The sequence below is a fragment of the Puma concolor genome, chromosome C2 (genome assembly GCF_028749965.1).
Source record: "Puma concolor isolate L17-30 chromosome C2, mPumCon1.1.hap2, whole genome shotgun sequence".
In the NCBI taxonomy this organism is placed as follows: domain Eukaryota; kingdom Metazoa; phylum Chordata; class Mammalia; order Carnivora; family Felidae; genus Puma; species Puma concolor.
Window position 1 is genome coordinate 121,385,989 of NC_141675.1, and position 15,189 is coordinate 121,401,177.

The 15,189-nt window shown below is 33.7% G+C and overlaps 1 protein-coding gene across 3 annotated transcripts in view; it reads right to left on the bottom strand.

The window, feature by feature from the left end:
* Positions 1-15,189, bottom strand: part of CADM2 (cell adhesion molecule 2) — a 1,074,502-nt gene that overhangs the window by 95,216 nt on the left and 964,097 nt on the right. For all 3 annotated transcript variants that reach the window (XM_086675698.1, XM_086675699.1, XM_086675697.1), the window contains one exon: positions 8,072-8,250. In XM_086675698.1, the coding sequence (XP_086531824.1) occupies positions 8,072-8,250 (179 nt within the window). The remainder of the gene's footprint in view (positions 1-8,071; positions 8,251-15,189) is intronic.

Genomic DNA, 15,189 nt, shown 5'->3' on the forward strand with positions numbered 1-15,189 from the left:
CTCTAGATCTCACTTCTTTTCCTAATAAGAGATGAAACCTAATGGTCTTGATTTGGGTGACCAAAGAATGAATATCAGTTTCCCCATTTTTGTTCAGAAGTCAAGGCAGTATATATGGACACACACACATATGCATGTATGTGAATATGGGCATTTGTGTATGTATATATGTATACATTCATACACATTTTATTAAAGTTTCTTCTGTTGAAAAAGAGAGAGAGACAAAGATAGAGATATACAGAGACAAAGAAATGTAATCATTGGAGAAGTATTTACTGATTGCTTACTATTTAGAAGGCATTGTTCTAAAAGCTAGAGATACAGAGAAAAATGAGACTCATAAGATCTCTGCTTTCAAGAAAGTCATAATCTACTGGTTGGATATAGAATATATTCATGTAAACAGGTATATATATATATATATATATACATAAATGCATACATATATGTATACATACACATTTATACAATCAAATATACAAATACACAACTAAAATACCAAATAATGATAAATGCCCTGCAGAGAATTAAAATTAAGCGATGTGTGATTTGCGCTATTTTAGATTGGAGTGGGACAAAAATATCCTTTTTCGGAAGATTCATTTAATCTGAGATCTGAATGATAAGAAATCACTCTTGCAAATACCCGCGTTCATGACAGAATTCCTTGTACTTCCTGGACAAGCATTCTGGACAGAAGCAAACTTCCTTAAAAGAGATTGAGCTCGACGTCTTAGAGGAGTTGAAGGAGATCCAGAGAAACAAGTGATTGTGTAGAGTGTAATGAGATGTCACATATGTAGATAGTAGCATATTGTGTATGGTTTGGTAAGCTAGGTTAATAAGGATTTGGGTTTTACACTAAGTGTGATGAAATGCCTTTGGAAAAACTTAGGGGAAATATATGAAGGAATGTGTATTTAGAACATTTATATGTGTGGGAAAGAGATTGTATACACGGAAGTCAATAGTGTAGGCTAGAGAGAATAATGGAGACAAGTGGACATACTGAACACGTGGTTTGGAAATAGTGTCATCAGAACTTGCTGATGAATTGGAGATTGGCCTCAAGTGGAGTCAAGGATAGTTTTTAGGTTCTGGAACAAGCACATGATGTGTTGTTACAATGTTAGTAAAAATTACACTGTAAGAAGCTACTAAGCAGGTTGCATGAAAAATATGTATCTTCTAGTTAGGTTTGCCATTATTTCTGAAAACAGATGCTTCAATTTTCCTCATTGGGCCATTGAATATTGCTTGAATTCTTAAATGAATTTGCCAATTAGTGCTCATATACTTACTTGAGTGCAAGAGCTTTGTAGATCTTTGAAAAGCTACAAACTCACCTTATTTCCACATAAAAAAATCTAGCAAGACTGAGAGTCATGGATTCTATTCTTCTGTTTACCTTACTGCAACTGATAGAAAAGATTATGTATAAATAGTGTAAGAAAAGATATTTACAATGCTAAAATTGTTGGGCGATGGACTCTCCTCCCTTCAGGCAGGAATGAGGGTTTTCCCCATGGACATTTTAGCCAGTGGTCGAGGTAGGTACCATCGAAACATTTACTGCAGAATGGTTGAGTGCTATCTCTGAACGGAAATTTTACTCTGAAGGTAAAACCTCATTTTATACAATTCATGCTCATCTCAAAACAAAGAGATGGAATTAAACCTCAACACGGTGATATGTATGCCTGCACGTATGCAACTTTTAAAATGTTTTATAATGCAAAAGTGCTCCTGTCTCCACTATTTGATCCTACTCCACTTCTCTCTGCAGAGTTCAACAGCATATTTATGCAGAGGTGTGCCTTTCCTACAGGCTCTCTCTACTGTATTCATGTCCAGAACTGATGTTTTATCTCAGCAATTAAAGAAAGCACTGTTTTAAGACTCGTCCAACCAGCTTACTGTCTGCAAACTCTCCACCAGAGATGAGGGCAGCAACCATAGGGCTCTCCCACGAGTGCACTGTTTTTTGCTCCATATGGATGTCTTTTCTCTCCTTTTCTTCCCACACTGTGTATTTTCCCATTGACACATCTAAAGAAAGCTTCTCCAAAGGAAAAATGCTCATTATGACTACACAGAATTAATTTACCAACTGGTAGGTCTGTTTCCATGTGAGGGAACAGATTTTAGCTGAATCCCTCTTTAATGTTTACTAGGTTGTGCATCTGTCCATAATCCAGACTTCTCTTTCTCCCTGGCCACCTACCCATACGAACTCATTCTCCTAGTTCCACAGTGATCTGTTGCACCTCGCCTAACACCACAACTAAGAGGAAAAAAAAAAAAAGGCATGTAGTCTCGCAATGCTTTCAATGTTTCCAAATGTTTCATTGCTAGATAAATGTAATGGTAAATGTACATGTTACTGCCAACTTTTTAGCTCCATATTTACTAGGAAGCACAGAGGTACATTTTTCATTTTAATGTGATGAAAGTTCTCAAGAGTTTTCAAATCATTGATAATCATGACATGAATATGTGTAACATATATTTCAAGACAAGAAATGTACATATCATAATCATATTTGCTTAGTTCTTATGGTAAGTGAAGTTTAAAAACAAGTTTAAGGTATTAGTTTATGATAGCCCTAATCTGTTTCATAATTATTACCTCACTCACCTATACATGTATTAATTATTTTGCTAAATTTAGGATCAGGTACTAATAACCCTAAAGCAACTGAACTTATGTTCTACACTCTAGCGAAACTTTGAAGGAGGTGATAGATGACTTGGAGGTTTTTGCTGAAGTGAAAGAAAGCCTACCCTCCATGACTCCGTTTGCCTCTCTCCCATGGTAAGCAAATCAAGTGAAAGGGAAAATTTCAGCACTGAGGAATGAAAGTGAGCCTATACTTACGTATAATCTCTGAAAAAGATATATGTCTAAACTATGCAACAAAGCTAGGTGCTTGGCTTAATGCAGGACTATGCAATATTTGTGTGTATAACTCTGTCTCTGAGTATTTCTGACATTTATTATTTATAATAACAACAGAGTGAAATGAAAATGGTAGTTATATTGATTTTTAAAAGCTGAAAAGGCATATTTAATAGCTTGATACCTTTCACTAGACTAAAACACACAGATATTTCTAGAAGTAATATTCTCTCTATTAAAAATCTGAAACACTCTTTTTATGATGGTTCTTATTAACTAACAATAAAATGTGATGGATCCTAGTGTGTGTGTGTGTGTGTGTGTGTGTGTGTGTGTGTGTGTGTGTGTGCTATTTCTGAGGTAAATTATCCTGGAAACATAAAAAAGCAATATCATATTTTTCATCAGTATTCATTTCAACAGATACATGATCAAATACATAAAACAAATGGTAACTGTCAAGTGATATGTTAGAGATATCAAGTCAGTGACTGTCAGTAAACTGATTGACGTTACAGAAATATAAAGAAACTTTTTATTATTTTTTACTTTCTACTATAATTATACTAGTTATGGAGGATTTTACTAGTTTTTATGTGGTTGTAAAACTAAAATTTGCTACAAAGGCAAAATATCTACACATAAAAGTAAAAACATGGCAGGGTCTGTCGTGGGCAATTTCACTCACAACAAGAATAGTAAGTTAAGATAATGAAGAAGTAATGAATTGTTTCAAAAGCTTATCCACACAAGTAGAAAAATAATGAAGTAAAGGAATATTAGAGCAGTAGCAAAATAATTTTAAATCTCATATAAGGGTTCTTATGGTAATAGGAAGAATATGTTTGAAGAGAGATAGGAAATATGCAAACCTTTCTAGAATAGTGCTCAACTATGTTATGACTGTCTGGACAACGCTGAGTTGGGTTCTGAGTGGGGTGGGTTCTCCACTGAAACTCTAATCTGACTCCATGTTACTCTCTCCTACAGTCTAGGCCTGCCATAGTTAATGCCACTACTGTAGAAGAAGAAATAAAATACTTATTTCTTTTCTACTTCAGTGCTATATTTCTTTCCAAATCTTAGGGAGGGTTTTGAAGGTACAGATGTTACCAAAGAGTTCCAGCATCTGTTCCTCTTCCATTTGTATTTTGAGGAGTGGTTCCAAATTTCTCTAGCATGAGGGTGAAGGGAGGTGAAAGATACTGGGTGATGAGAACGAAGTTAAAGATATGAAGCAAGTGTACTGATTTGTGTTTCTCACTTTCCATATTCATTCTCAAGTTTTCCTGGGTGCTATATGTTTCTGACACTTTCAAAAGAACATATATTCACATCAATTGATGACAAATAAATATAAGGACTTCAGTTGCCTCCATCCACAAAATAAGATTAGCCTAAGGTCATCTGTAATTCTCTGCAGCCATTCCTTGTGTGATAAAATAGCATCTTCCATGTTCTCTCTACTTGAAGGATGTGCATCTGGGAGCTCTTTTCTTGGGGAGAAGATACTGTATCTAAACCCTCTGAACTTGATGCTGCATTAGACAAAGAAGTAATTATAACTTTTCTCCTGCACTCTCTTCAAGATATTCTCTACTGCTTAGTTAGCAAGAATTTACAATTGTCTTGTTCTTAGATAACCTAATTCACGCTCTGGGTACCATACAGGAAGACTGTGGGCACTAAATTGTATGCAACTCTTGGCGAAGTTTTTTACTAGAGCATTAGATCGAGATGTCTTTTGGTATCATAAGGCTACTAGTAACATGATAAGAATAGTTTGATTTATTGCATATCTATGCACCTGGCCCTGTGTTGGGTACTTCCATTAATGATGTACACCATTTGTCTTTTAAGAATTCAAAAGTGCTCTGTTACTATTTTTTTTTTTTAGTCCAGATACTTGGACTATACTTTCAAAGACTCTGAACAGCTACATCATTTTAAGTTCATACTCCTCTAGTTCTTTTATTATGATATTATATCTACTTGAAAGCTTAACTTATCTTCCATATTCAATTCTAAACTTCTTGAGTTCTGTTCACCTATAGTGCTTTTGTATTCAGTAGATAAATGTTAAAGATTTATTTGGTGAAAGAATTTTTCTTTTGATCTGAGTTCTCCAAATAGTAAAAACAGCAATGCAACAGCATGTTTAAACACCATTAACATGGAAATAATCAGCCTCCCTAAATAAATAGCATGATACCAATGAAAACATAAGAATGACTTCAATATTTTTATGCAAAAGCAAAAAACAAGGAAAAAAAACCCTATTCTGTTCACATGAATTAATAGAATAACTGAGGCTACCAAATTAGCAGCTAGATTTTTCCATTGCTGAGCCTGTTAAGTGAAAAATGGTACCTTCTTTCCCAATGGAACCTGCACAATACAAATATTTCATAAATATAGTGTTTTATCCTGCAAGTGTTTGTATGCTAAATTTTATTTTGTTAGACCTTCACTGAGGGTGAATTTTAGACTGGCAGTTTCAAATTACCATCTGTAGTTCTAAAGCTAAAATTTGTAAAGGTGTAATTAGGAGAAGGGGAGAAAAGCCCTCCAGTGACCATAACACAAAATGTCAGCGCTGTTAACAACTAAATGTGACAACATTTAAATAATGTACTCCCATTGACACCCAAAGAATAAAATCTAACCATTAGGATGGCATCTAGATAGCAGATGATTTCACAGGAAAGTGTTCAGACCTCCATCAAGTTAAGAATCAATAGAACCTAGGCAACTGTGGTAGAGTCAAAGACACAGTCTCAGCTCATGAAAGGCCCTTCTGTGCTAGAGCTATATTAAATTATCACAGCTAATGTAAAATCAACCTCGGTGTAAAAGATAAAAGGGTAAAGTTCTCACAAATGATCACTTATCACTCCATTCCGAAATGCATACAGCATTCATTATAGATCGAAATGCCACTCAAATTTCATCATTTAGTAGGGTTTTGAAACAGCCAAACCATTAACAGAAGAGAGTAGCTTTTTATATTTATACAACCAGTGACTAATGAAACATTATACCCTGTGTGCAAAGGGTAAAAAAAAAAAACTCTTTATTTTGTAATGAACCCAATTGGAGCCCTTTTTAAACACAGTGTAATATGGCTTCACTGTTTCATCGAGCCTCTCATTACGCATGTCAATAATCCTAGGTAAACTACTGTTGAACTTCACAGCATTTATCTAGCAGCATGAATAACATTAATCCATGGGGTGCTTTTGATGAATTGTAGTTCAAAAAGCAAAGCCAGAAATGACTTCTTACAAAGTGGTTAGAGAAGTATTTATTAGAAATATGTCAACTGCCAAATACCTAAAGGTAGCTTGGCTACTTAGGAAACATGCTGTTGGCTAGCTTGCAAACACTGGGAAAACATATGCATTTGCTCCACTTGAATTACTTACAAAAAAAAAAAAAAAAAAAAAGAATGACATACTTTTCATCTAAGTATGTAATTTTGTCTGTCACTTCCCTTCTAATTCTTTATATTTTTTATGTCACATTGCTTTCGACACAATGTGACATGCTATACAACATGCCCCCAGGTTCCCAAAAACTGTTAGTGAGAAGCTCTTAGAAAGTTAGGAGTGAATTGGACTACACTCCCATGACTGCATGATCTAAACATACAGGTCAGCATGAACTGAAAGCTACTCCTGGGTCCTGCTTCAAGGATCTCACTTATCTTCTTGACACACCCAGTGGTTGTGACATTCTCTCTGGCAGTCAGCCTGACGGTATGTCTGCAGGGGGTTACCACATTTAATTCCGGTTTATGACTCTAATTTGATTAGGCTGATCTTTCCCCAAAGTTGTAATCTGCACAATTCATAGGATGGTAGAAATCAACCTCTCAGCTCTATCTTTAAATAGTTCATATGTGGACAGTCTATTTACTGCAAGCCTTATTCTGCCTTCAATAACCAAAGTGCTATTAAGAAGTGAGAGACTGCCTACACCAAAGTACTTTGGAAATATTAAATTTGTATATTGATTCAATATATTATTTTTCCCCAGTTTTGGTCTGCATCATAACAAAATAAATCTCTGGGGAAAAAACACAAACTAGATTAATTTTTTTTCCCCTAAAATACAATCCCTTCACAAAGAATAAGACTTTACCCCCAAAATTCTTTTTTGGAAAGGTAGAGAACTAATTCATGTTTCGTATAATATTTTATAATTAGATTCATGGGAAAATATTAAATAAACTCTCTCCATGATTTTTAAGATATACTGGATTTATTACAACATCATGCTTTATACAACACTCATTTGGAATACTTTAATATTGTGTAAGACACAAAACTAGTCTTCCAAAAGGTTTTCATGAGGAAATATACCTTATATCCTTCCATTATCTAATGCTTCTTTCTCTTAGAAATTCACAATATACCCTGGCATATTTAATAAACTCTGAGAAGTCTTGCAATAAAGAAACTTGACTAATTTTGTCTATAGCATTAGTTATCAACCTCATAAAAGTTCATCTCTATCCAGCAATATGTTAAAGCTATCTCATAGACAATAATTGTGGCTTTTGGAGGTTTGGAAAAACAGAGATTCTCTTAATCTTGGGTATTGATATTTGTTTTTGGCATTTTGTTACGTTTACTCAAATTGTGAGATTAGTTCAGTGAAGAAAAAATATATGTGGGTCTTTCAAATCATTGTTCATAAGAAATTAGTGTAATTACCAGTGCTGCACACCTCTGTCTTTGCTACATTTCAGTAATGGTCTTTCTTTGTGAAACCAGTTATTGTGATAGCAAAGTATATATTTTTATGATAATACAACCAAAATTAACTTAAGGTAAATATAGCTTTCATGATTGTGATTTATAACTAAAAGCATTTATTTGTAAAATTTAAAGAAAACCACTATTATTTACTCATCACCACCAAAACGTATATATTTGTAATAAAGAAAACCTTTTACAAAATTAATTTTTATTTTTAGTGTATGTTGTAATTTTATTTTATTACTTTGACTTGGAACACGTTAATTGTGAATCTTTTATGAAAAGTCCTGAAAGAAAAAGAAAACCTGTTTAAATTTTTGTTTAATATTCTAAAGATTGTGATAAATGTAAAGTCTTTCAGGTCATTCATTTTTTTTTCATATAACGATGTCAAAAAAGTACTCACCGTGTACAATGAGAACATACTCTGCGCTGCTTTGGCCAATGGTGTTTGTGGCTTCACATCGATATGTACCATTATCCGTTTTGTTCAGGAAAAGAATGTTTAGCTCCCTACCACTCACAACCATTCGGTCAGGATCTGGCAATTCTCCACCATCCTTTGTCCACAAAACAGGTTCTGGCCTATTAGATTTAAATATGCATATAGAAAGGAAAAATGAGAAAGGTTTCATACTGCATAAATTAACTAAATCAAGCAATTTTTAAATATTTAACAATGATTCTGTGCATATCCATATGCTAACTTCTGTAAGGTACCAAACAACCACCATGCTCTCACAGAGAATATCTGGAGATATGGTAGATATAATTTAATTTTATTCTGCTTAGCTAAGCAGACACGTATGAAGGAATTAACTTGTAGAGTCATTTTAGCATCCTGTGGTCCTGATCCTGATGCCGATGGCTCATACCTACTAATTTCTGGAGGACTATCCTGCGGTTACTGGAGAAGCTGTTTCCAGAAGTACAATTATGCTTTTACACCTGGGGCTACCACTGTGACACAAATTGCCTAAGACCACCTGAAGCTTCTCCCACTTCCGTTCCCTGCCTTTCTCATCCCCCTAAAGGCTTTTTCTGGAAGTTCTGTTTTTTATTCTCCTAGTTTTATTGAGATACAATTGATATCTAACACTGTATTAAAGTGTACAACAGAAGGATTTGATATATGTATATAATGCAAAATAATTACAATAGCCGTACTTAACATCCATCACCTCACATAGTTATATTTTTTCCTGTGATGAGAACTTTAAATAGCTACTCTCGAGCAACATTCAAATAGAAAATGCAATATTGTTAATTATAGTCAACATGCTGTACATTATACTCCCAGAACTTATTTATCTTATAACTGGGAGTTTGTACCTTTGACCACCTTTACCCACTACCCTATCCCCCTGTCTCTGGCCACTTTTATTTGACATTGAATCAGAAGTCCTAGCCAGAACAATTAAGTGGAGAAAAAAAATAAAGGCATAGAAATAGGAAAGGAAGAAGTAAAATTGCCTTTATTTGCTGATGACATGATATTAAGAAAACCTCAAAGACTTCACTGTTAACTGTTAAAACTAATAAATGAATTTAGTAAAGTTACAGGATACACAATCAATATACAAAATCAATTATATTTCTATATATTAACAATGAACTATCAGAAAGAAGTTAAGAAAACTGTCCTATTTATAATTGCATCAAAAAGAATAAAATATTTAGGAAAAATTTAAGGAAGTAAAAAATCTGTACACTAAAAGCTATAAGACATCGATAAAAGACATTAGAGAGAACACATACATATGGAATAACCCATGTTCATTGATTAGAACAATTAATTTTAATTTTCCACACTACTAAAGTGATCTTCAGATTCAAAGCAGTCCCTATCAAAATTCCAATGGCATTTTTAACAGAAATAAAACAATCCTAAAATGTCTATGGAACCACAAAAAGCCCTGAATAGGCAAGCAATCTTAAAGAAGAAAAATGTTGGAGGCATCACACTTTCTGATTTCAAACTATATTAAAAAGCTATAGTAATTAAAACAGTATGATATTGGCATAAATGCAGACATATAGGTCAATGGAACAAATTAGGGTGTCCAGAAATAAACTCACACATATATGGCCAATGACTTTTTGAAAAAGGCAGCAAGAATATGCAATGAAGAAATGACAGTCTCTTCAATAAAGGGTGCTGGGAAAACTGGACAGCCACATGCAAAGGAATGAAACTGGATCCTGAGTGTCTACCTTACACAATAATCAACTCAAAATGGATCAAAGTTTGAACTTACGTTCTGAAACTAAAACTTCTAGGGAAAATTTTCTTGATATTGGTATTGACAATTATCTTTTGGATGACAACAAGAGCAAAGGCAACAAAAACAAAAATAAACAAATGGGACTATATCAAACTAAAAACTTCTGCATGTGTACCCCTGATGTTTATTGCTGCTTTATCTGCAATAGCCAAATTATGGAAACAGCACAAATGTCCACCAACAGATGAATGGATAAAGGAGATGTGATATATATACACAATGGAATATTACTCAGCCATCGAAAAGGATGAAATCTTGCCATTTGCAAAATGGATGGAGCTAGAGATATTATGTTAAGTAAAGTAAGTCAGAGAAAGACAAATACCATATGACTTAATTCATATGTGGAATTTAAGAAAGAAAAATGAACAAAGGGGAAAAAGAGGGAGGCAAATCAAGAGACAGACTTTTAACTATAGAGCACAAATTGATGGTTACTGGGGGGATGGGTAAATTAGGTGATGGGGATTAAGGAGCACCAGGTGTTGCATGGAAGTGTTGAATCACTATATTGTACACCTGAAACTAATATAACACTTATGTTTGCTAACTGGAATTTAAATAAAAACCTAAAAAAATATAAAGAAAAAGCTTCTGCACAAAATGGAAACCATTAGTGAAATGGAAAGGCAATCTAAAGGATGGGAGAAAATATTTGCAAATCTTATATCTGCTAAAGGAGTAAGTATCCAAAATACATAAGGAATTTAAACAACTCAGTAGCAAAAAAATGGCCTAATTAAAAAAATTGGCAGTGCAATTGAATAAACATTCTTTCAAAGAAGACATACAGATGGCCAGTAATTACATAAAACTATGTTCCACATCGTTAATCATTGGATAAACGCAAATCAAAACCATGATGCAATATCACCTCATACTTGTTAGAATACCTATTATCAAAAAGTCTAGAAATAAGAAAGGTTAGAGAAGATGTAGAGAAAAAAGAACCCTTGCACACTGTTGGTGGGAATATAAATTGGTGCAGCCAGTACGGAAAACAGCATTGAAGTTCCTCAAAATATTAAAAATAGAACTACCAGTTGATCCAGAAATTCCACTTTTGAGTAAATATCCAATGGAAACAAAATCACTATCTCAAAAAGATATCTGCACACTATGTTCATTGCACCATTGTTTACAATAGCCAACACATGGAAATAACCTATGTGTCCATCAACGGGTGAATGAATAAAGAAAATATATTCCAAATATAACGGAATATTATTCAGCCATTAAAAAAAAGGAAATCCTACTTTCTTGAGACAACATGGATGCACCTTGATGGCATTAGGCTAAGTGAAATAGTGAGACAAAATATGATCATACTTATATGTAGAATCTAACAAAAGGTTTTAGGAACTTATAGAAACTGATAGTTCTCTTTTAATTAAATTATTGCAAAGAATTACCATATCAAAACCTGCTTTTAGGGAAGAAAGAATAAATGAAACATGGACTTCTATCTTCAAATATTTTACATACTTATGTAATTATTAATTATAGGAACAGTTAATAATACCTACCACCATGTATTGATAATGGTAGCTATCCTAGATATGTTATTAATATGTTCTATACTTCTCCCAACAACACTTTGATACAATTTTTTTTAATTTAATGCATGCAAGAATATGCATCAGAGATGTATCCAAACCCTGGTCTGACTCTGTAGTCAATGCTTTGTCTGCTACCTCTTGCTTTCTAACATGATGAATATTTTCCTGGTACTTATATGACAAATATTCTATTTAAACATGATTTTATCACATTATCAGAAATTATTTTGAAACAGCTTTAATTATTTATTTATTTTGGTGAAAACATTTACTCTGTTTTGTTATTATGAATACAATTAAGACATCTATCTTGATAAGTGATGCCTACAACTATAACACCTTTACCAAGACAAAGGTTATGTATTTTTCTGACAAAATGCTGTAGAAGTGATAAAAGTTACAAACCAAGTAATAAAAGATACAGGAAATAGTATCAAAACAAATAGATCAGCAATGTGATGAAAGAATCATTCAGTTTAAGCAGTAAAAGCACTTGGGGAGACAACAAAGAGAAAACAAGATGATCAGGGCTGTGCCTGTGAAACTTCTGAAGAGGCATTTTAGGGAAAACAAATAAACCAAAAACTAGTTATCCAAAAATATTGAAAAAATACAATTATTTATGTCATCCAATTATATAGACAACTCACTCTCATAGTATCTTTAATAAAACCCAAACCACTAATATTTCTCAACTTGCTCCATGTATCCCACATCTGCTAGTTGATCTTTGAATTTACTAATTCTTATTTTAAAATTGATAGCCTGGGGGCACCTGAATGCCTCAGTCAGTTAAGGGACCTACTCTTGATTTCAACTCAGGTCATGATCTCACAGTTCATGGGATCAAGCCCCAAGTTGGGCTCTGCATTGACAACCTGGAGCATGCTTGGGATTCTCTCTCTCCCTTTCTCTGCCCTCCCTTGCTCACAAAGGAACTCTCTCTTTCAAAGTAAATAAACTTAAAAAAAAAAAAACAAAAAACTGATACCCTGGGTAATATTGTACCTTTTAAGGAGGCAAAACTGGCACAATAAAACTATGACTTACTGCATATAATAGAAATATTAGATGGTATGTCTTTTCTACAAAGCTACATAAGGCCAACATTAAAATAAGTTATATTAAGGATAATTAGAATTTGAAAAGATTCATCCTTAAAATGCTACTCAATGGAAGTATTTTATTAAGAGGCAATACTTCTCTGATGTGTAAGTTAGAATTTTTAAACATACACAGACATAATTATATGTATATATCTATACATTTCCATACAATCAAAATTATACCCCTCAAATCCAACCTGTCATAATTTTTCTCTGCTTCTGCTTGCAAGATTTCAATTCATCTTAAAGCATATGGCCCTGTAATCATATAATTAAATTTAGATATTTATTTTTACATTGTGTACATAGAAATGAAGTCAAAGCTCTAGATCAACACTTAAGTTGTCAGTCTGTATTAAAAAATGTTTTCTTAAAAGATAATTTTCTTTTTTAGAAAATAATGAAAAAGCACCTGTATAAATGGTTAAAAGAAGGTTTTAGCAGCGTAAGTCACTGCTGACACTGAACATTGCAGGATTCTTGATCCTGCTCTGTATAGTAAATCTTCAAGGTGGCAAAAAAAAAAAAAGCACCATAAGACGCAATTTTAATGAAATGGAGGTTAGAGTTTATACATCGATTAAACATACCCTACACATATTCCAATTAGTACTTAAAATGTTCAAGCTTCTTAATATCACCATAAAAATATTAAGTGGTTTAGCAAGTCTTGATACAATTTGTGTTTCATCTTAATAAAGAGGGCCCCTAGGCTTTCTCTAATTGGAACCCAGAAATGATTGAGTTTCTTGCTGCAAATGAATAACAATCTTCCCTGCTGTTCAGGCAACCAAAGGAGATCATTTAAAAAGTGGTTCCAGTCTATAGTTTCTATGTGATAAGGCTGAAAAAGAGTAGGAGCTAGACACCAGGAGTAACAGGACAGTGACACTGCATCAAGCATGAGATAACACTATATAACTCCATAGTGAGAACATTAATATAGTCAATTCAGTTTCCCCTTAAAAAGCCCTGATATTAGAATTTGGAAATCTTCTGTAGGAGATAACATTTGATTTATGATCCTGTCTACCATATCTATAGGGCTGAAGAGATGTTTTTTTTTTTTTTTCCCTTCCTTATGCACCTAATGACATTTTGCAGCAGTTTCTTCATACAACGACAGAAAAAAACAATAACAACAACCACCACCACAACAACAAAAGTGAAAGAAGAAACTAAACACGCTTGTGCATTCATTCTCTTACTTTCTAAAGTCTTGGTAGAGTTGTTTTACCTTAACAGATTAAAAAAAAATTAACTTAGTGTTTTGTTTTCTAGATATCTAATAATAGATTCTCTGACATCTTGAATAACTCCTTATTTATAAATCAGTGTTAGAAGACTAAGCTAGCAGTCTATTTAAGATCTTGAACTGGATACAAGTTCCACTGATTACTCATTTCCACTGAAATTTTTAATTTGTTTTTTGGAGCATTTATTCTATACAGTTATACCATAGGCATAGTCCTTCTGATTCTTTCAACTGCATATGGGATCATTACTCCCTAGGTATTGATGGCAATGGAATCTTGCTTTGCCTTCTTAGCTCGCATCCTCTTTTAGGCTCAGGCTTGCGAAGAATAAGAATAAGCAATTCAGTTACCGAAAAGCAAGTGTCATAATGCAGATCTCTAAAAAATAATTCTCCAGGTATCCTGATAGAAGTAGACAACAGTAAAAGGTCTTCCAAACTGGGAAATGGATATACCCTCCAGTATCTTCCTTTCCCCAAATGGTTCTATCCCCTTTGAGCTCTGCACAGTCTTTTCCTTCATAAGCACAGTACATGTTGGGATCTAACACTAAAATAAGTCTTATGAAAATGAAACTTACTTTTCCTAAGTGAAAGAAAAAAAATAAGTCACTGTAATAGTATCCAAGTAAACATCTTGTTCTGGCTCAAAGTTCAAAAGGAAATAAAGAAACTTACAAATACATGTATCTTACATTTCTTTCATATAAGACAAATCAAGGAATCATAGTTAATAACTTGGTGCCTCATATACTTATGTACTTATAGTTGTATGGCACATGAAGATGACGATTGCCTTTATTTCAGTTTAAAATTCCCTGGTGGTAGACGATGTGATTGAAGATTTAATACTAGGAAGATTTTTTTAAGGCCACTACTCCTCTATTTCCTGTGATTTTTTAAACAAAATTTTTAACGTTTATTTATTTTTGAGACAGAGAGAGACAGAGCATGAATGGGGGAGGGGCAGAGAGAGAGGGAGACACAGATTCGGAAACAGGCTCCAGGCTCTGAGCTGTCAGCACAGAGCCTGACGCGGGGCTCTAACTCACCGACCGTGAGATCATGACCTGAGCCAAAGTCGGATGCTTAACCAACTGAACCACCCAGGCGCCCCTCCTGTGATATTTTTACTCTAAAGTGAAAGAAGATGCTAGAAGTTACATAAATGTCTTGATCCCTTTTCCTGCTTTAAGCACAAACGTTTAAATCAAGAAATTATACTGAAGTGTCTACATATAAAACTATGTTTTTGCTATCAGATTTTTAGAAAAATGGAGGGAGAGAAAGAAAAATGGAGGGAGAGAATTTAAATTCAA